Source organism: Phalacrocorax carbo, chromosome 6, assembly GCF_963921805.1.
Source record: "Phalacrocorax carbo chromosome 6, bPhaCar2.1, whole genome shotgun sequence".
NCBI lineage: Eukaryota > Metazoa > Chordata > Aves > Suliformes > Phalacrocoracidae > Phalacrocorax > Phalacrocorax carbo.
The window spans coordinates 25725494-25749030 of NC_087518.1; the positions used below are offsets into that span (position 1 = coordinate 25725494).

General features: G+C 38.8%; 1 protein-coding gene across 5 annotated transcripts in view; it reads left to right on the forward strand.

Moving 5' to 3' along the window:
* The window catches only part of IQSEC1 (IQ motif and Sec7 domain ArfGEF 1), a 196657-nt gene that overhangs the window by 107276 nt on the left and 65844 nt on the right, over positions 1-23537 (forward strand). The window contains exons 1-2 of one of the 5 annotated variants that reach the window (XM_064454312.1): positions 20288-20368; positions 20906-21050. The exons of 2 other annotated variants lie outside the window; for them this stretch is intronic. In XM_064454312.1, coding sequence (XP_064310382.1) covers positions 20929-21050 — 122 coding nt within the window. In that variant the 5' untranslated portion in view covers positions 20288-20368; positions 20906-20928. Of the gene's footprint in view, positions 1-20201; positions 20369-20905; positions 21051-23537 lie in introns of those variants that run through there. 2 more of the 5 variants (XM_064454310.1, XM_064454311.1) reach the window with 2 other exon arrangements.

Consider the following 23537-nt stretch of genomic DNA (forward strand, 5'->3'; position numbering starts at 1 on the left):
AAACACTACATCTTTTTGTGCTGTGATGAAATGACTAGAGCAAAACGGGCAACTGGATTCTGGGGACAAATAATGCATCATCTCATAAATGCAGTCTTAATATTCTACAATGAATACATATGTTAAAACACTATTCCCACATATTTCAATTCTTCTGTTTATGAAATAAGAAGTCTAAGCTGCCTTTTGGGGTTGAAAAAGGACTACATGGCCTCTCTGATGTTACTTTGTAATTACGATGGCACACCAACATTTAATGGGAAACAGAAGACACAAGGTTTTCACTCCCTGTAACTCTTGGCCTGCAGCAAAGATAAATACAAAAACTGAACACTTCTGCTCAGCTGCCATTATTCAATGTAATGCTTGAGATTCTCGTTAGCCTCCGATCCCAGATTGAATAAGTAATTAAAGCTTGGGGAAGCTAGTATGTAGTGGGTTGTGGCGGATTTTTTTTCCACTGCAAAAGGCAATTAACTGTTAAATTGTGCTTGAAGAGTTTAATAGCACTATATGTGGTTCATTTTTCATTTGACTACATGTTTATACCTGAGAATTAGGTTATTATGTTGTTTATTTACTGGTTTGGAAAATACTGAAGAGAATTTGTTGATGAAGGTGATATGACAGTATGATTATCTGTCAAATCAGCAGATATTTACTGATGATGATGCAGGAGTTGGCCTAGGCAGAGAATGGCAATTTGATTATATGGAAGAATTTTATTTGGTCCCATTTCATCTTAAATGCTTTGCTTTTTATGGTGCTTGCTTTGTGTCACAATCTGTATTGACTCTTTCTTTTATGCTGCATTCTTTTTTTCATGCTGTTATTTCTTAACTTATATGTTAAGTGGCAGATGCAACGCCAACCCATACATCATGCTAGTTAGAATGAAGAAATAAATAGTCCTTGTAAGGTGATTATAAGTTACTCCAGTTATCCCTGCAATGCCGGAAGTATTCTTCTTAAGGAGTTAATTTTTTAGTACTTTATGGCATACTTTTACATTTAACCGTTTAAAATGTTGACTTTGAGTGACCACTAACCTGACTGTCTCCCTCATCTATATACCTGTTCACATGAAAGGGATGTTTCTCCCAAGCCACTGATGTGGCTCTGCATTGGCTGGTGGCAGGATAGTGCAGAATTATGTTTTGTATGATGTGTAGACAGGGAAATTCTGTTCCTAACTGACAGGTTCTTTATTACTGTGAAGTTAATATTTTTGGTTGGATCTTAGAAGTGAAAATGAGACTAATGATATATTACTGTGAGTTTCTTGGTTTATTCTGTGTGGGACAGCCCTTATACAGTTAGTGCTCTTTGAGCTGCAGTGAGCATGAAGGCAAAACTGTTACAACTCATTCTGAATATTTATTGTCCTATTTTTTTGTGTATGAATCTGGTAGTATATATGCATAGTTTGGGGACTTGGTGCTGTATATGTAAGTAAAGTAACCAAACTGAAAAACATGTATACATTTCTCAAATTTGAGTGCCTAATTAAAGTAACTGAGTGCAGGAGGATGTTCCAGATGAGTTTGTGAGCTATTTAGAAATCTCATCCTTAGGAGCTTTCTTGTTTTCCATCCGTCTTTTTCCCAAATGTTTTGGTGATCCTAGAAATTAAACTAGTCAGGTTATTTCAGCTCAGGAGACAGTTGTGATCTTGGCCTTCATTGGCCTTGAAGGAATAGGAAAGCTCAAGTTCAACTACTGTAACTATTTATCCCTTCCTCCACCCCCCAAAAAAAAAAAAGTCACCTAGACTTAGGCACCATGGCTGAGATTTTGTATTTTCAAAAGCACAAGTAGAAGTTGGGGTTTCAGCGCCCTTTGGTATCCTGTGAAAAGCAGGCACTGCCAATATGCCTTTGAAATCCCCACCCTCAGTCCTAGAACTAGATTTCAGTCTTTCTTCAGGAGCTCTGAAGCTTGACTTGGTTTCTAAGGTGACTGCCTAATTTTAAAAAAAAAAATATAATAATTTAAAAATGGCAGAAACCTTGTTTGTGGTTTTAAACTAATTTCTGAAGATGTTGGTCCGTTGCTTATGTACAAAACAATGAGTACCATGACCCTTCATCCAGACTGGTTATTGAAGGAGGACTTTGAACTTTGTCTTTCCTTGTCTGTTCATGAAAGGTGTTTTATAAAGCCTAACACTTAGCATTAGCAGTAATATTGACAAAGTCTGCCAGGAAAGGGTTAATAAAACTAATACTATCATTTGGGCTTCTGCTTTCCAGATTCCTACCAATACCAAACAGATATTTTGGACCTAAAAGTCATATATTCAACTGAGTCTAGAAAGAATAGCAGAAAAGATTTTGAATCCCCTCACACCAATACTGGTTTGTCCTGTTATTTTAACACTTTGTACATAAGTATTCTTTTAATAGAGCTTATGACTTGGATGAATATGAAAATGTTGTTCCCATTCCCTCAGAATTAAACATTTATAGCTGCAAATGGTCTTTTGCATTTGTAAATTTTTCTTGTTAATATTTATCAATTTTTCTACAAAATGCACTTGTATTTAAGGCATTAATGTAGATTTTATATTTTCTTAGAGTACCTTAATATAATGAAAGTAAAATCTGTGTAAGAACATGCAGTAAAAAATCTATATTAGCTTTTACTACATATAGAACAAACAAAATTATTAAAATGGAACGTGTTTATTAACCTTCTTAAATTTACTCTTTCTGTGGCTGAGAATATATGAACAAAATAACACGATTCTGTGTCTCATCAGTTGGGATATTCAGCTGGTGTTTGATAACAGCCATTTCAGTCTCAACGGAGCTACAAAGTTTTTTTGCAAGTGTTGGACATCACTGAGTACATTTACTATATTTTTGCCTCATTCACCAGTTTCTCACTTCATTTCGTAGGCTTTTGCTTCAGTAAGATGCATGGCTGTTTCATTATTCATCTGTAAATCAAGAGCAACTCTGGAACGAACCACATTGGAGAAACACAGATAAATAATACTGCTAATAATAATCATCTTGCTATTTCATGCCCTAAAAAATCCCTGCCTTGTTTATCCATATGTACATTTGTATATCCAGAGTGCTCTCTTCATTTTAGGATAAAGCAAAGTACCTAAAGATGCTTAAACCTTTTGTTCAGGGAAGACTTTAGGCAAAGCTGCCCTGCTGTTTTCCCACACTGCAGCAGGATGATTTCAATGCAAATTTGTCTGTGAAAGAGAAAAGGTACATTACTTCACCATTCTGACAGTGACCATACAGTGCTCTCTTGCCAGCCAGGAGTAAGTGCTAGCAAGATGTATCTGAGAGATTTGAGGAAAAACATTTTCCAATGTAAATATTGATAAGACTTTTACTTTTCTACAACAATGCAACTTAAGCAAAATGCATAGTATGTCACCTGATCTTAAATTCTGTCATATGGGCAAATTACAATCTTAATCAGAGAGTAGTAGGAGAAACCGTACAAAGGCAGACAGAGTGCCAAAAAGCTGACATCAGGAAAGCTCTGACTCTTTATGGAGACTGACCTAAATGCTCTTAGCAGTGTCAGGTAAAATGATACCCAGTCTACTTGGCTGAAGAATTTTAATCTAAAATGCCAGATTTACATAAACAGAAAGAAGCAGAGATAGACATGTTTCTCAAAGCAAAATTTGCTTCTGCTTTCATCTAGCAAAGGTAGTTAAGTTTTATCTCTTAGAGTATTCTTATAGGAGCTGGGTATAAATACTGAGCTATTTCAGTAGAGGCTTTTTTTCAGCACCTGTCTCAAGCCTCTGAGGTTATTCTACTTACTGTCAACTACATGGTATTATTATCCTACTTGGGGAATGATGATATTGTGTTGCTTGGTTCAACCTGAAAGGCTGCTTGGATTATTTATACACCATCCTCTCCATACTACAAGACAAAAATGTACATCCGTATTGAGCCTTTGAGTAGAAATCATAAGCTTTATCTATTTTAATGTAATTCAAAAATTTGTATTACTTGTATCATTTAAAAATAGAATCAGAAGACTAAGTCAAGAGAGTGTTTCCTCCAGCAGACTTTCACTTTTATGAGATTGCTTGCTCCTTATAGGGCTTTAGATCTACAACTTTTTAGGAACAGTTGCCAAGAGCTGTATATAAATTTCAGGGTGTATAGCTGGTGTGTTAATGCTTTAGCTGTAAATATAGCCGTAATGTTAAACATAGGCATCTTCACTCATTTGAGCTGAACCACTTATCAGTAGCTATGTAGCTCAGTATGGATGTCACTGCTTAGGTGGGTGTCTCAGTCCCATCCTGATTTCTGTGCTGCAGAGGCAGCTGCAGAGCCTGAGCCTGCAGCGACTGCCGAGCAGGCCTGCTCTGCCAAAGCTGGTGCTTTTGCTGCTGCTGAGGAGGAGCTTGCATCTGGTTACGAATGGCAACACCAATGTACATGTTGGCTGAGCCCATAGAATATTAATATTATTTCAGAACTGTTTGCAGTAGCAAGATCAGCTAGCAGCCTCCTGTTTTTTGAACACAACAAATAAAATGCAAGCAGGTTTACGTGACTGTTGTATTGACAGCGTGGCAGAGAGTCTGGGTGTCTTCATTCTAATAAATCCACTGAGGTCCAAAAAGAGAGAATGATGCGGAGAAAGCTGTCAAAACATGGCTGTATGCACCAACTAACAGTGTGTACATAAAATAAAAATCACATCTTAAATTCTCTTACTAGAGCAGCAATGAAAACTTAATTTCAGCATTGTGCTCATTTTTGTCTGGTCTCTTCATTAGAATATGTCTGACCATGCTTTATAGAAATGAGCCAAGATGACATGCTGTTTTGTGCCTTTGCCTTTCACCCAGAGGGGAACCTTCTAATGGCTTTGGTAAATTGATTAAATTATGTTTTGAATGATACAGACTTAAAACATTCAGTGAATTTCCGGATGCTTCCTGTAGCAGAAGCTAACTTGCTTCAGGCATTTGTCCCCCATCTGGGATTTTGCCAAACTCGTCTCTGCTAGCAGAGCTATTCAAAGCTCTAACTGTGGTTACCAGACATCCAGAAAGCCTTGTTAGCTAGTGTTTATATCTGAATTCTGCAGCTTTTGCTTTCATGTGAAGTCTGGCCCTCTCTACTTCCTTCACAAACACAGAGGGGAATTGCTACCTATAAAAAAGATGCTGTTCTGTCAACCACAACTGTACACGTGAGTTAGCATGTTCTAAAAAGCATAAATGCAGAAATATATTCTCCAAAATAAAATTATCTGTTAATTTTTTTGAAATGTTATTGCCTTGCTCTTTACGTTGATATCACATACTTGTAGATGCACTCATGTAATGCTTTATGTAGAATCATCTGTGTGAGGGCATGGGCACATGGAGCCTTCTAAATCCAGAGCTGAGTATTCTAAGGAAGACTGTATTCTGGATAGAGAAAATCTGACACACAGTTGGAATTAGTCTGAGTAAAGAATGAATCCCTGAGATTTTGTATGGTGATTTACTTGGTACAATAAGATCCATAACAGACCAGAAGTTATTTTTATTTGAAAACTTCACAGAAGTGACTGAAGTTCTTTATTAACTGGTTTAAAATAATTAATCCTTCATTTTAAAAAATTAACTGACAAATGTATGTGCCATTATAATTCCCTGCAGGACCACTGTAGCATTATGCAAAACCATGCACAGCAAATGCAGAAATTTTCACCAGATGTCTGTTCAAAAGTGTATCTTTGACTTACAAGGAGATAATAATTTGTGACAGACTGTTCGATTTGTGTTTGGGTGGTGGAGTTAAAAAAAGGAGAAAATGAACTTGAATGGCATATTGCACTGCACAGTAAAATAGCGTTTGAAAATTTTGGAGAAACAATGAATGGTGTTTTTCTTATTAGCATTTATGTTCTGTGGCTCTGCCTCTGAGCAGGATTGAAAGTTGTAGCATCATTACCATTTGAAAGAGAAATCTTACTTCTGAGCATCCAGACAGAAGCAGCAAACGCACTAAATTCCAGTTTCTGCATGGAATACTGTTGCAGTGCTTGTGAGGCTAGAATTCAGCACTTTTTATTTTAAACATTTGGGGGTTTTTCACTTTACATGTATTTGTTTGCATTGTAGGGAAGGTACATCTAGGTCTGTGAAATGGGCAGGTTTTTGTCAGAGCCCTTATGGTTATGTTTTAGGCAACACGTAGCTGACTGAAGGCCAGCCTGAAGGGGTCACAGTAGCATTGAATATTCTGTCACACTGTGGAAGGCTTCACCTTACTTTAATATTAATGCTGCTTCTTCCTTTCAGCTATTCTAAGCTGCAACTTCCTTTCATCAGTCCTGATGTTGCAAAGTACAGGGAATAACATATGCAAATACTAGCAGTATACATCACCATTTAAATGCTTTCTTCAGGCTTAACAAACAAATGCAACCTCTCAACTCTGTATCATTGAAAGGTAATGGCAGCAGCTTTGAAAAATGGATGCCCAAGAATCATTTATGTTTCCTTTCAGTTTTCTTATAGATGTGGTTGGGGAGTCTTGTCTGTCTGTCGTTTCATCCCATGGCTCAACATAGTACTAAGCAGGTGTTTGTGCAGAAGTGAACAATTGTTGTAGTCTCAGGTTACTCAGTCTGTCTGGGGAAAGGCTTGATAGGTGCCATTGGGTGCTTACACAATATCCATTCGGTGGGAGGGGAAGAGTTTTAGGTTGTCTGTCATACTTAGATGATCTTTCCACATCTTTCAAAGTGTACTTTTTTTTCTTGTGGATTTCAAACAGAATCCATTTGAAATAAGTCCAGCTCGGAGTGTTTGATTATTTCATTCCTTCTGGCTTGTGGGAGAGGTTTCAGAACATTACAAAAAGGGATGTTTTGTGTATTTCACTAGTAGTGAAAGCTGATTTGATAAATAGAAACCCCAAACCATAACAAACACCTTCCTGCTATCAATACTGAAGGTAACTTTCATCCTTAATAGCTGGACTGTGCTTGTAAGTAGACATTTAATATAAAATAAATGTAAGGAAACAACAGCAACTAAAGATATTAGGGTAGACTCTGCTGGCTTTATAAGCAAGATCAAAGCAAAATGAATCATCTCATTTATATTTAGCCCAGGTAAATATTTTGTCTACAATATGCAGGAAGAGAACCATGTGAATAAGATGCATCTTTGCTGCCAGTTTTAAGCTAAAGATCTGTCGTGCATCTGAAAATTACTTGTTGAAATTCATGGTGATGGGTAACAAAAGACTGAAGTGATACAGGAGAAAAATTACCAAAATGATTGTAAAGCAAGAAACTGATAGAGTTTGGACCCATTAAACTACTTTTGCACTTATTTTTGTAAACTTTCTTGTAGTCATCTACCTATAAAAAAACTAGAGGATTTTGTTGTCAGTTGAGAGTATCTGAAGGTTGTTCTGAAAACAATACAGAGTAGCAAGGTTAAGAATTTTTAATTTCTCTGATTATTTTTTTTGGTAGAAGAAAAATAACATTTCTTTAAATCAAGTATGACTGGATTTCTTGAAATTAAATTGTAAACTGATTGAGCAATACTTTACATTTCAATTACTTTGCAGTTCATAATTTAAACGAAAGATGGCATAATATCCAAGCTGAAGATCCAACCAAGTAATTGTAAAAGGTTTCTAACACTACTTTTTGATCTAGTTATCTTCATTTTTCTTCTGTCTCTAGGAAGACAAGACTCTTTGTAGACTTAAATACTGCTTTTTTAGTTGATAACTAAACATATAAGTGCTTATCCTGCACTTTTTCTCCTTTTTAGTGAGGTTGCAAAGAGTAATAATCATTTCATTACACACGTACAGGAATAACGTGGCTTTAAGTACACACTTGCATTGTAGTACCCTTGTGTACTCCTCAGGTTATGTAGTGAATATGTCAGCAGCCAGGCTGCTAGGTCAATAGGTTATTTTTGTGTTACAGATTTTAGGCCCAAAGCAACAGTCGGCTCACAGTGAAAGTAATGTTTCTGATAGTATAAATTGTATTATAAATGTCTGTCTGGGATTATAGACACGGATTACAGAGGTCTGGTCCCTGTACATCACTGCTTGTGATATTCTCAAACATTGCTGAAGAATTAGGCCACAGTAGCTGTCATCTCAATCTCAGGTTTCCACCAAAAATAAAATTTATTCTCATGTTTGTTCAAGGACAGAGTATAAGTATATGTAATATCTGAAAACAGATTTGCCAACTAAGTGTCAGATTGTGCCACATCCTTGGTTTCACCCATTTTGGTTCCCCTGTCAGCGTGCTGTAGTCTCCTGTGAATATGCATAGCGCGTTTTGCACCTTAAGCTTAGCTTTAAATTTGATTTAGGGCAGGAGTTCAAATCAGTCCATAAAATATCGTTCATACTATAAACCTTCTGAGGACTCTAGATGGCTTCCAGTCTGTGAAATAGCTTATTTAATCTTCATCTTGTACCTTTAGTACCTGTCAAGCTCATTAGATCAGAAAGCTGTGGTCAGGTCTCCATAGAACAACACTGGCTGAAATTGCATTGTGCCCATCTTCTCTTATCCTGCTATGTCTGCTGTAGCTGATACCAGCTGTATGTAACTACTGTGCTCTGCCTCAATTACCACAGTCTCATCAACAAAATAAAATGTTTCTTGTAATTTAGTTTTCTGGATTCTTGACAAACAAAGGCTTGTGCATACCAAGATAGATTCTACCCTAGAGAAGGAAGAAATCTCTCTAGTCTTTTAACATGAAAGGGTACAAATTGAATAAGTTGCCAGTGCTCTTGCAGTCCTGTGAGTTGAGCTGAGGAGGAGGAGAAATTGGAGTCCCTTTGAGTCCAGAGTATGTTTCCTCCATATTAATGAGATAAATAACATTGATATAAACTAGTTCACTGAATAATCTTACAGTCAGTGCCAAAGATCACCCTTTTACAATGTGTTCTTCATCTCTTTTATTGCCTCAGGGTCATTTTTATTTGCTAAATTGCTGCAATTTGTAGCATGGGCATCCGGATTAGAGGGGGGAAAGGAGATTTTATGGTGGTAAAGAAAATGAATTTGCATTTGAAATTGCTTCCTGTTTCTAATCTCCAGATTGGTTAGCAGCTTTCCCTAAGAGACCTGGGGGTGGTTCCTACTGTAAATTAACTGTTTGCATTTGAAAGGGTACCTACCCTTAACCATACAATGTAGTTAATTAACATAATGGATTTTGATTTTCTTTTTGTCTAAGTTTTAGATGAGACTTAAATTATTAAATGTTTTGTGTGACAGGGCAAGAAGTCAATCAAAAGTTAAAAGTGCCTTCAGTAATGTAGTTTATTGCAAAATAACCTTTTTTGTTATGCATCATATGTGCTTTCTTTTGCCATTTTTGCCTTTTGAAGGCAATGATTTAAAATATGCTTTGATTTATGGTATAGGTCCCTTATTACTCGCCTTGTGGGGCAAGTGGTGGTTGGTATTCTGTGGAAATTTTCCTTCAGAGAGGTTGAGGTCTGTAAAAGGAAGGTGGGTTGTGGGCACGCTGCCCTGTCTGGCACACAGTGGTATGTGCTGTTCAGTTGAAACAATTCTCTTCTCCCCTTAGCGACTACTGGCTTATTTCATGCAAAGTTGGGGGGGGCGGGAGGGCGTGGCGTAATCTTTCTTTTTAATCTAGAAACAAGGACTGCAGTAACAATTTTAAAAGATGAAAACTTAGCACCCTGATACCTTCCCACTATCTCTTTAGTCAGTGTACAGTTATGCCAAAATACAGTCCTTGTACAAGGCATCAGCTTCAGGAGTTACGTATTTCCAAAAGGAAACATCCTGTTCATCGGTGAACAAATATGTACCATGTATAGTCATATGCATATTGTTTCTTTTGCTGGTATTTGCTAATGGTGCCTTACAGGGGTTTAAGGCAAATCCCATATAAGCGTTTTAAAGAGAGGCCTGTGTTGCAGGGGCTGCTTTGTGGGCATTCCCTGTGGAACTAACAGTGGGGACATATGTTTATTCTTTCACATAACATATTAGCAAATACAATTAGTCTTCTGCACTGAAGAGTTTTGAAGAGGAATTTTCCTGGTCCTTTTTTACCTTAACATACCTGTATAGGTCAGTATTATAAAGAAGGTAATTTGAAGGTATGTGTTCGGCAATATAGTGGTAGCTACGTGTCTGTGTTCTATACTGGCATGCTCAGCGTGACAGGCGAAGGGAGAAATCCGTGAATGAGCATAATAGAACAAATGTTCACATCTCCTTATGCTTTAATTTATCACTCTGTAGTAATAAATAATCTGCCTGTAAATCCCTGATGCATTGCATCTAAAATCCAGTACTATCATTCAGATTTGGTATTTTCTCATTGTTTCTTCTCTCTTGTTTCATAAAGCCTAGAAAGGTAATGTTATCCTACTCTTCCATGTCTTGCCTCTTTGTTTAGAGAGAGGTATAGAGCAGATGTATTTTCAGGTATCTGAATTCAGGGCTGGCTGGGAGCTGCATGGTGGCAGTGGGCAGGACAGTGAGCATAGGCTGCTGTGCCTTGTCACAGCTCTGCTCTGATCAAAGCTTAGGCAGGGGCTGGCACGTTTGCACTCAGAGGACAGGCAGGGGTGGCCCCTCTCCTGTGAAAGTGGCCGGTGCTGCCCAGCCTTTTTTCTGAGAGTTAATCGTGTTCCCTGAAGAGGACACTGAAATGTGCTGTGCTGCTCTCCAGGCTCCAGTGCAGGAAACTGCGGAACAAACATATTCCGTTTTTTTAATGCTCTTCATTCCATGTTAGTGCGAAGCATTTTTCTGAGGTGTTTATTGGTTCCTCTCCTGTTTTTTGTTTACTTTATATCTGGCTCAAAACACCATTCAAAGTTTCTATTAGCTATAAAGGTTACCATGGAAAAAGTCAATATTTGTTTGCATAATTTATGCTAGGATCTACTTTTTATGGTTACTGAAACTACTCCACGACTGAAGTCAATTAGTGGAGGCTCAGACTTTGTTACCACACACAGTGGTATTGTCAATGCCACAGCTGTTTCCTGTGTTACATATATATATACAGTGGCCTTAGTACAGTACCTCGTTTTGCTATGTGATCATTGCAGGGGAACGTGGTTTTGTTGTTTTTCCATAGTGATCACCTTTTGCATTATACATAAAAATGTAAGCATGCAGCCTTTGCTGGATTTTGTGGAAAGGGACTCTACAGTGCCAGCACAGTCGCTTGTGGTATCAGCCTAAGGATGTGCAACTGCCAAAAAGAAGTGCCATGTCTGTAAATATTTCTGCATTTGAGTCAAGTTGTCTTGTCTGAGTGATACAGTGCATCCCCATGCTGACGCATTTGACAAAATGTGAGTGTAGATAAATATCCTTCCTGAATTAAAAATTGTTGTATTACACACTCATGCTCTAGTACAGAAGCCATGAAAATATTTTCATAAAATACCGTTAAATCTAACATTATTAGGTTGATAAGAAGACCTTCCTTATAACCTCCTTCTTACTCATTTGTTTAAATATGGAGTCAGTAAAGAAGTGATTTCTCTACCTTAAAATTGGATCTTGGTCTTTTTTTTAATTTATATAGGGGACATTTCAGTGATGCTTGTCATGTTATTAACAGTTTAAACTTAGTGGTTGCTATCAAAATAAACAACTGTAACACAATCTGAGCTTCAAGTAGAAAAATTCCTGGGTTTAGAATGGTGCTTGCAGAAAGGCAACTCGTGGAAAGTATGTACTTATACAGGGTGTGGACTGTACGCAATTTCTCAATGTGGCACATTACACTAAGCCAGATGTCATGAATGCTGACAGAAAGGCAGTTCTATATAGAACAGAAATTAGCAACATTCAGATACTTACTTGAATACTGACTAGTAATTACTTTTATAAGCTTTCAGTCACTGTTTGTGGGGTTTGTTATTGTTTCACATTTTTGCTCAAAGAAACACAATTCTGTATTTTCCAGAATTAGAAAATATTAGTAAAGCCATATGAAAATCAGTCATGTATTTTTTGCTTAAGCGTGTGCACAAAACCCAATACGCACACACAAGCTCACTTCTCGTACTAAATGTGTGAATCATTCAAACGGGGGGAGGGATTAAATACCAAGCAAACAAAACTATGTTTTCCTGTGGATTGAGAGCTTTTGAGATGTTGATGACATGAAGTATAACTAAGCATTGTTAATCCCAAAGAAATGCTTCTCATAGAAAGCATGTTCTTACTGCCATAAAATGAAAGCAGAAAAAGAGAGGAGACTGTGGGGAACCTTACAGTATAGCATATTTTTAAAGGATGGTTCAGTTTCAGTTGGTTTACACAGGGTGTTTCAAGAGCGTTAATAAACAGTGTATTAGCTGCCTGCATTATATGTATCATCTCAATATTCGTGTTCTGTCCAACTTCATTTAAAGCTCTTTTATTCAGTGACAAGTTTGCTAAATACTGCATAGGGGGTATACAGAGCTCTGGATCTTCCGGTGGCAGTGGATTTTACGTATGGCTTTTTAACAGTGGTACTTTGTAACATTAAAAAGTTCCAAATCATAATAACTTTTCCATTTTAGTCCCATTTGGAGACAACATCTAGAGGAAAAGAGCAAAAGTGAACATTTGCATTGCTTTTCTCTTGCACCTTAAGTACATACTCAGTGGGTCTTACTGATACCGATTGCTACTCAGTGTGCAACTTTGACAAATGTCTCTGCCCTATATAAGGTGAAACATCCCAAACTGACCTGCCAAACCCCACTTCGTTTCAAAACTGTTCATGTGATCACATCAACATGACCACATGTGCCTGCAAGGGGGGTGGAGAAGGTAAAGCCGCTTCTTTCCGTGGCAGTACTAGCTTAATCTGATGACAAATCTGCACTGTTTCTCTAGTAAAGGAAAATTACTTACTTACTTTTTCAGTCTTAGTTATAATAAAGTCTGGAAGGGCTCATGGCTTCAGCTTTCCCTCTGTGATGCCTGCTGTTTTAGAGCACCAGGATATATTTCTTACATCCTGAGTTTCTCAGTCTTGAGTCACATGGGCTTGGTACCTACCAACCTTGCTTGGTAGTGGCACCGAACATGCAGCCAGCAAAATCCTGGAACCCGGTGAGTTGGTGTTGCAAACACTTAGTTGTACCCTAAGCTGAGGGAACTCTGGATTCACTAGAGAACATGGCACTCCAAGTGAGGAAAATGAAGGAGCTACTTTTGTACATATTTTACTCTTCAGAGACAAAAGACTATTATATGTATAATTGGTATCAGCAAACTCTTAATTGCAGTCACCTTGTATCTGCGGTACAGAGTCCTGACTTTATTGCCCCCAGGAATGCAGATTAAAAGTTTCCCTTTCCCTTTCAGTCTATTTTGATTTACAGTTTCTGGCAATAATAGAGTGGCCTTGGCTTATAGATGAACTTTCTAAAGGGGCTGTCTGGCTCCTTGTCAGCCTCTGTACTTTCTTTGGGGGACTTCCAAGCATCCACTATCCTTCTGTCCATGAATTTGTGAGAAGAAAGTGTTTTCTCTTGAAGAACAACTGCGCAGTGCTGATTGACCTAGATTGCAGCTTCTGCTTCTCAGGTACAGTTTCACTGCTGGGGTAAGTCACGGCAACATCGATGACTGCTGAAAGCCCCCTGCTAAATTCTTTTTTGAAGGGAGGTTACTTGGTATTTGCAGAGAACAAATTGTTCCACATGCTTATGGATCTGTCAGAAGAAATTTTAAATATCTTGGTAATGTTACAATGAAATGTAGTTATCTAGTAACTGACAAACTTTGTGGAAAACCAAAACTGTGTCTTGTGAGCGGCAGTATAGGGAGCAGAGGCAGAATCAGAGAGGATGAAAACATCAGCTCAGAAGCAGCATGACCAGTGTTCCAGCATTCTCTGAGAGAAATACCTAAATACCATACTAAATAAAAGCTCTGCCTAATGTTATTTTTTCCGATGTTGTTCCTGTGGATGTACATAGTCAGTGTTGCAGTGCACCTAGTAATATAGTTTGCAGTAGCTCTCTGTACAAGTGAGGGTTTGTAGTATCATCTATTGACTTTGGGGGACACATCAGGTCAGAGTACTGACAGCAGACAACTTTGGGTCAGGAATCCTGGCTACTGGTCTGACTGCGATCTAATCCTCTTTATGCCTTGTTTTTCTGATTGCTAAGACTTTGTATATGTGTTTTACAACTTGCTATAGTTTATAGGGTTGCCTGGTTTGCGTGCTTCCACACTGGATAAATCAGTGTTTCTTAACATTTTGAAACATTGTTATCATTGTGGAATTTCCTTTTTTTTGTTCCAAAATCGGGCTCCTTATTCAAATGTTTTTGCCAGGGCTAGAACTAGAACTGAGGAGAGAGCTTGCTGCAGAGCGCAGCGTTTCACTGGCAGGGTTTGTTTTGAGGGGCTAATGACAGACCCTTTTCTCCCTCTGTAGAGCAAAGTATCTTGTTTTATGGGAGAAGGTAAAGAGGCAGAGGGTGTAATCTATTTCACTTTTAGTCCTCCCACTGACCTGCGAGGTGACTGTGAAAAGTTATTCTAATTTTCCTCTGCTATGGTTTATACTCTGTGCTTTGATATTCCCATCCTTAACATGGGATAATGCTACTTTATATTTTGTAAAGGTGGGATGTTTTGAGACAGGTACTTGAAAAGCACAGGTTTGAGTATACAAACCCTTGAAGTCAGTGAAGATTTCCTTTGCCTTAAATAGGCTTCGGATCTGTTCTTAGAAGAGCAAGATGACTACAAAGATTCATTGTTTTGCCTACTCCCTAGCAACGGACAACATAAAGCCTTTTCCCAGATCTGTTTATTTAAAGGCTTTGCAAGGTCAGTTTAAAAAATGAACTGAAGTTCTAGCTATTGTTTTAGTGCCAAGTTTTGTATATCAGCATTAAAAAAACATAAGTGAACTAGTATGCAGCCATAGGAAATGAAGACATGTATATGAGAGAAGACAAGAAATCTGTTTTGGAGGGACACAGAACTGGGATAAGTATAGTAATGTGTTAGCTTTTAAAGAATTTCCTGGCATATTTGAGGATTCCTATGTAATATCAGGTCATGTAGGAAAATTATCACAATATACTATGTTTTATACACTTAGAGAATCAATTGCTGTTTACTGATCATTCTCATCATGCACCAGAAGAGAATATTGTGAAAGAGCATTGTGCTGTATGTCCCTGAAACTGATATAACCCAATATTTTTTTAAAGAACACTTAGTTTTTGTTAGGTATACAGGTAAGCATGGGTGGAGGGGGAGAGCATGAGAAGCAGAGAATTCATCGTGGGAGGGAGGAAGTAGAGGATCTGTATGAGGTAGCGGTTTTTTTTTTTTCAAGGGATGAATTGGATTAATATCCACTCAAAGCCCACTGTGAGAGGAATAACATGTATTTTGACCTGTGTATGCATTTTATTGTACAATGCTGCATGGCTGTATTTATACTCTGCAGGAAGAAAACTACTCCCTAGTATTTTTTTATTTTTCTGGGAAACTCTTCGCTTTTATTCAAACAAAATGCAAGATAAATGCCCATTTCAGCCTTTTAGATCTTGGAAATAATGGTGTATTAAATGTGATTAAGTTGGGAATTACCCTTCAGCAGGGTCATAATTACTGTGGATTTAGATGGCATGTTATACAAATTGCTGCGTGCTCATAATTACAAATTGAGTTTGTTGTACTCTGGGGGTTTATAAACTTTATCTTAGCTATTAACATATTAAATAACAGTGATTTATGTGAATTACTGGATAAATGAAAATTTCAATGTTGTGCTTAATCTAAGGTTTAATAATATTTCTGTATTAGAAATAAAATACTGTTAGCTTTAGCAAGGAAGACTGAATAGTCTATAACATTCACTACTGAGATACAGTTAAACGTGATAATGGTAACAGAATTGGAGCCACTTTTGTAAGCTTGTCAGTAGTATTTGCTGGTCACACTGAAAACTACAGTGGTACGCAGTGAATTAACTAGCAAGTTGTCAGAAGTAAGCTCTTCCCACGGTCAGCCAAGCCTGCTTGCTTCAGAATCATCTACCTCCAACTTCTGAACAAATCTAGTGAGTAATTTTAGTTTGAAATCTTTTACTTCCTTTTGCATGGAGATTTCCTAGTTCCTTATTTTTTTCTGAAATCAAGTTGATTTTTTTTTTAATGAAGCAAAGGTAAGTTTGTGTTGTACTGTTAGTTGTGCTCCACCAAATTGCTGGGAATAGGGATACCAATATATGAAAAATTACTTTCCTATCTCCTTACCCTGCACTACATATTTCTACAGTAACTTGGTGGCAGCTCTAATGCTAGCTAGATGTCAAAACAGCAGTGGGAGAACAACAGAGTATATAGCCTCTCTATGTCCTGTTGGGTCTGCCAAAGGTTCCTATGCAAAGCGCAGATAAATAAGGTGGGACGGAGGGCCCTGTTGGCTCTACATTGTTAGAGGAGCCTCTCCTGCCCTTCTCTTCTAAGGCCTGAAACATCACCTCTGTATGTTTGGCACAGAGCATAAAGACTGCACCTATGTAGCCAGGATAGCAAAAATACCTAGCTACGTGCCACCAGAAACGGTCCTAAAAAGTTAAGCCTAGATGTTTATGAAAAATTACTGACAGTTACCTGAGTCAGAATGGATTATGGTTACTGTTACTTGCAGAAGACAGGATTGTGTGCTACAGGTTATGAATCAAAGAAGATGGTTTTGGAATGTTGAAACATAAACAAAAAAATCCCTCCAAAAATAATTACATCAGGCTGTCTTGACTCGGAAACCACAATGCCATCTGCGTAGTGCAGCAAGAATTTGTTTCTCTGTGTTTAATTTCCCCTGTTGGAATACATGTGAGAACTTAAATATGTAGATGATTTTGGCAATTAATCCCTACTTTAGGTTTTAAAGACTGTTACTAAAACAAGAAGTGATATAACGAAAACTTTGTAGCAGAATGGTTGAAACAAAACTGAGAATTTGGGATTCTTAATGTTGAGGGGTGGGGAAAACTGTAACAGTTATCCACGGAGTATTTGAAACGGGATGTGTCAGTATTGCTTGGTTGTTTGCTTATCTAGTGTGTTCATTTGTATCTGTCAAAGGACGATTCTGTGTGAAGTGGGTTCAGAAAAGCACATTGTTCAGAAAATTCTGTGTCTGCTTTTTAGGTCAGAGCTTCTCAGCCGCCCTTTCCAGCACATATCCTTCTTCACAGCCCACGCTAAAACTGTCTGAACTTGGTTTCTCCTTTGGAAAGAAGTTTCCATTTAGCAGTTGACTTTTGTGGACCACTTACACCTGCTTTGGATTTGTCTCTGTTTATAAGTAGACATGAAGCTTGATGCAGGAGGGCATTGAGTTCAGGACCAGAAAAACGTGGGATTGTTGTCGCGTCTCTCTATCCCAGAATGTCAAAGACTTCTGTAGGGAAGAGGCTGTCTGGATAACCATTAGAGGTTGAAAGAAGGCATTGCATTAGTCTCTGGTTATAGACCTGCAGTGACATTACTATCAAAACAGTCTGTTGGTGTGTCATTCCTTACCGTATTTGAGTTTCACTGAGAGCTAGTTAAACCTGGCTTATTGGAATCTATGCCTAGCGCTTCCTTAGGAAACTATACAAAAGGCACACTCGATCCAAATGGTTAACTGGGGTTTAAGTTGCCTTGATTCTTTTTATTATCCAGATGTGATCTGCTCTCATGGTGTGTATTGTAAATAAGAGGTATTTTGTATATACGGCACAAGGGCACAGCTCTTGTGCTCTTTCTTGTATCTGATTTGTTTGAGTAACATTTTTAGTTTCCCACTAAACTTCTGAGTTTCCCCAAACTACAGAGATCAGACAGTGCTGCTTTTATGTGCTGGAATATTTCCATTTCTAAAAAGTACAGTGCAAAATGTACTCTGTCCTGCAGAGTAAAAACTGCAATAAATACTGTGCAAACTGTTATGAACGGACCCTTTAGTGGTAAACTTAGCAACTGCCCCCACCCCAATCTACTCTCCAAGAATGGTTCGTGTTTTCTTAGCTTCCCCTCTCCAGCACCGTGGCATCTAATTGAAGAAAAGGAGTGTCTGTGGTTAGACAGTTTGCCCAGCTTACATAGACATAATGCTTATTTTCATGAAGGGAAACTTAATTTGGAAGGCAAGTTGTTGTGGTGGTCCCATGAAACAGGAAACCCCAAAGTTAAAACTTGCCTTGCTTTTTTGCGTTATTACAGGATGTTGATCATATGGACCTTACTACTTTTTGAAACACTAATTTATTTGTACCTATAGGTAGCACTATTTATCTACTGGGTTTATGGTGCAATGTCAGATGTTCTTTTGACGTGTACAGCTAAAATTGCTGTAGGAATAGTCTACCACAGAAATTATGGCTTAGCAAGTATTCCTCAAAATTATATGTGGTTTAGATCAGCAGAGGAACTCAGACTGCATTTTGAACAGAAGCAGACAGTTGATAAGGTGATGTTGCCTGGGGACAAGGAGTTCTGGAACTGGCTGACTCTTCAGTTCTTCAGCAGTCAGGTTAACCTTCAAGATACGCTGCAAACCCTTCTCTTTTCTAGGCTTTGGGGGAGGAAGACTAGGAAAGTGTCATGAAACATAAGCATTTTTGTTAAAATGTGTGTAAAATGTTATTGTGTGTGAGAAAATTATATAATTTCAATGTTCTCATTTACAGGTGTGTGGTTTCTACATAAAAGGTGTATATATAAATTAAAGCACCTTTTACAGTATTCTAGGAGATGAGATGGTTTTCATTTATGAATTACTAAGTTACAATTAACTCTGTTTAGACTTGATTTTTTGCAATACTTTAATCACTGCATGGTGAATCTGCCTGAAAAAAAAATTAGGAAGGATTTCTATTCATGTGCCAAGTACTGTGATGATGAAATTCAGTTGCTGGTGGTCTTTTAAAATTCTCGTGAGGAATTCTAGCTTTCCAGAACTAGCTTTACTATTGCGCTGCTGTGTGTTTGGAGGAGGTGGAGGTTTCTTTCCATTCAGATTTACAAATGCTATGACAACACTGAGGACATGATACAGCAAAATTCACAAACTTTTTAGGTCAGGTTTCAGTGGAGCAACAAAGGATAGTAATTACAATCTTTTGTGAATTATTAATTTTTATCCAAAATTCTGATTCTGATGGAGTTTTTAAAATAATAAATCAGCCACTCTTTCCAAAATTGTTCTCCTGTCACCAGGCCTCCACAGTACCTAATGTATTATTATGTCATGCGCGTTTGTTTTCTGCATGTTCATATTCTGCCTTGCAATCACGAACCTCCAACCATCTCATACTAGGGTAACGCATATAAAAACAATGTTTTATCGAAAGTAAATAGGACTTGGATTATTGTAGTAGTATTCAGAACAACAACAGGGAAGTTCACATGCTGCGGTTTTGAATGTGTGTGGTGTTGACAGAAGTGCTCAATTTCCTCACCTGGTTATGTGCTTGGGAATAAGTGTAGGGAGAAACAGTTGGAATAGTTGCTGCCAGTACAGCTGCTGCAATTGCCTCAAGTCAGGGTTGTTTGTTGAGTTTGGTTTTTTTGTGTTTTGTGTGTTTTTTTTTTTTTTTTTTTTTATTTGAAGAAGCTGAATTGTTTCTTCACATTCTTATTCTGGTGCATCTGAAATATTTTAGCTTTGCTATTTCGTGTTGCTCTTTCCACAGCCATCTCTGGTAGTTTAACGTGGCTGCCAGAAGCCTTCAACAAAATGCAGCTCACCCTTTATGAGAGGGAGTTTATATCCCTCTCACAGACACCCCTAGTGTCTATGTATACTTTTTAACTTAAAATAATTTAAGAGGTAACTGAAATTATTGTTTTTTCAAGCAGAATCAAAAACACTTGGACGCTCCTTGACCAATATAAAAAGAAAATCCTGAATCTTGACCTGCGCCTTTGCTCTGAAGGCATCTATTTTAAAAGTCCCCAGCATCTGTTTTAAAACTCCACCCTTGCTGCCGAGGGAGTTCCCCGGGAGAGGTGGTCTGTTGTGCGTCCTGGAGCCAGGCACTTTACATGTAATTAATAGGGTTCTGGTATTAATTAGGCACGGTGCGGGCCGTGATGAGAGGAGACCGGCCGCCGCGCGCGCCGCGGCCGTTGGTGCCTCGCGTTCCCCGGGAAACCATACTGCGCGCGTGCGCGCGCGTCGCCCCCTCCCGCCAGCGATCTGAGGGGAGCGGGCGGGGCGGCCCAAGGGGCGGCTATGGTGGCGGCGCCGAGCTCCCCGCCTGCGACTTCGGCCCAGCCATGTGGTGCCTGCACTGCAGCTCGGAAAGGACCCAGTCCCTGCTGGAGCTGGAGCTCGACAGCTGGTAAGCCCTGCCGGGGGTTTGGGGTGGGGGGGCAATCCGCGGGCGCCCTCCCGGCCCTGCGCGGTGGGAGCGCCGTCCTGTCACACAAAGAACTCCGCTCCCTCGCTGCCTGGCTTCGCCGGTAGCGGTTGCGGGAAGCTGTAATTGAGGGAAGCCGGGTGGAGCGGCAGCCCAGAGTCGCTCCTAGGTGGGGGGCGGCTTGCCGCCGGGGTCACCCCCTTTGTTTCTGGGGCGCTGCGAAGTTCGCATCGTTCGCGAAGGCGATCCGCAGCCGCCGGCGGCTTTCTGGCGATCGCGTTGTTGAGGAGCTTACGTCCTGGTTCGGGGTCGGGGGGGCAAGAACTGCAGTGCCTTCTAGTTTGTAAGGACGGTAAGTTTGCAATCGTTCAAACGTGGTATCGAAAGTGGACCCGTGCATCTATGGTCGCCGGTCAGTGGCAGGGTGCTCTTAGGCTGTGATATGAGCCAGCGTGTGCGTTGTCGCTGAGATATATGCATGGGTGTACACAAGCATGAAAAACACTTATTTTCATTGAGTTTGATACAGTGCAAGAAATCACATGACTGGCGTCAAACAAGTGGCGAGTTCTGCTTCAGAAAGCTCTGGTACATACTGTTCTCTGTGTCCGAAATCGAGCGGGGAGACCAGGAGACCTGGCGTTGTAGCTGTCAGCGTGGGAAGGTGCGTTAAACTTGGTGACGCTGCTTAGAGTATATTATCACTTGCGACTCGTGCCCTCAGCCCACAAAAATGAAAAGAAAGTGTAGTTCAAAGGCCTTTAAAGTAGGGATACTGAATAACTGATGCAAGAAAAATAGAAAATGGGATATGTCATGGTAATATGTACAGTCTCTGTTATGATGTTGTTAACTACTAAAATAATATGTGTCAAAATGACAAAAACATGGTACTCTAGCTCTATATAAGCAGCTCATACACTATATAAGCTGCTTAAAAACTAGATGCAGAAACTAGTGTTTCTTGTGCAACATTGCGTGTAGATTATGATAGACTAAAATAGTTATCCTGGCAAGTGCACTTGCGAAATTCTGACGCATCGTGAAAGTTTATTCCATCAAATAATTCGATGAAATTTTGAGCTAATTGACTGTTAAAGAAATACTCGATTTAAATAAAGATAGGCAACATCTTAAATTGGGTGTGTGGAAAAATATAAAAGGAGGAAGTTGCTAGATTCAGTGTAACTACATATGAACGTAACAGTGTCGTTTCTGGAAAAGAAGGGAAAATCTTTTTTGATAAAGAAAAATGTTTTATAGTACAGTTTAGTCACCCACTTAATGATTCTTAAGCCCACTTTTACCCTTATGGAAAATAATAAAGTTGAGCTTGTACATTTCCTGTGTGGAGCTGGTAACCTTTGCCTAAGTGATGTTACATTTACATGGTTTGCTGCAAAACGTAATTTGTAAATGTTACTTTAGTGACAGATTTGCCTGTATTCACACAGTTCTATTCTGCTATTCAGTTATTGTTTCAGATTTTTTTCTTCCATTTGCACATGCTATGCACTTCCTTTCAGTTAAACTTGATTATTCTGCCTGATGTGTTAAAATAGGAATTGCTGAGTACTTAGTTTGGGTCGTTGTATTTAACTGTCTCGATTTTTATGGCAGATACCCATCACATAAACCCAGAATTCATTACATCTAACTAGTGCTTTGGGAGAACTTTAGCCCTGCTGAATGAAATGACCAATTTCCCCTTTTACTTCTACTTTTGTACCAGATATCTTTTGTTGTTGTGATGTCCTGTTCTAGTTCCTGAAATTCCATATACTGAGAGTACTGTTATATAGTAGTCAGCTGGGGATTTTTTTCTTAGTTGAACAGATGCCCAGTGTTGGGGTTTCATTTGTGAAGTCAACTATCATATGGGGTTTTTTCCCTATTTCTACTGATCTGAAATAATTCACAGAATCACAGGTTGGAAGGGACCTCAGGGATCATCTAGTCCAACCTTTCTAGGAAGAGCAATTTATTGTCATAAAAGAGGACTGCAGTACAAGACCTGGAGCTAACCAGTGAAAACTATAGCACTCAGCATATCAACAGCATTTAGTTGTTTGTTTGCCCCTCTAGAAGCTCTCTGGGAATCCTGGTGCAGTTAATAAACAATTTGCAATTCAGTTTCATTGAATAATTTACAACTTGCAGGTAACATCTCAAATGATTCATTTTTTCACCTGAAAAGTACAAATACCAAGTTGAACAGTAGCTCTGATTTGTTGTTCTTGTTACAAATCTGTATTGGAAGGTTGCTAGGAGTTGACACTGAGTTACTGCTGGGCAAGCAGCCCTTCTCTGTTGGAGAAGGTATCTTTACTAGCAGTTGGCAGGGTGTTCCTCTTGAGAATTGCGAAGTGACTTCTTAGGAGAGCCAGCCCTGTGGCCTTACATGTTTTTTCTTGCCCTGTGACCATTTCATGTTTGCAAATGAAAATTCTCCAAAGAGAATTGCATTTCTATCATGGCTATGGAAAATATTCCTCCAAATATTTAGTCTTCATGAGAGTACTCTTTAATCAAATGGAAGACGAGATTGTTTCATGCCTTTGAGGGTCTAGAAGTTAGGTGCTAGGACTTCATATGGAAGAACTACTTTGAAACAACACTCTACTTGTATACTGATCATGTTTTCTGAAGTATGAAGATGACAATTCAAGGATCAAACTTTCTGAGGAGGAAGATCTCATAATTGCATAACTGATTAGCACACTTACGTGATTGATTATCCTTGCAAACTGTATTTGCCCTGAACACCTATAAGAAGTAGCTGTGCGTTGTAAAAGCTGGCCTAAAAGTAGGCAGTCCTCTGTTGGTGGATGCAAGATGTCATCCTAAACCAAATCCAACGCTTGTGGAGATGTTGCCTGTAGGTATTTAACATCTCACATATGTCAGTTGTGCTTCTTGATGTTTAACACCACTGATACTCAGACTTCAGGCATCTCTAGCAGAACATTAGGAAACAGAGTGCTAAAAGTGAGATACTGCTTTCCTAGTAAAACCTGTCCTTTTACCTACTGTGTAGGGCTCCAATTGAAATTCAAGGCACTGCATTGCCTTAACTTTATAGCCTCAGCTGTGAGACACTCAGTGAGTAAAACTGGATTTAGCCTGCTATCAGGGCGGCTTTATTTTGGAA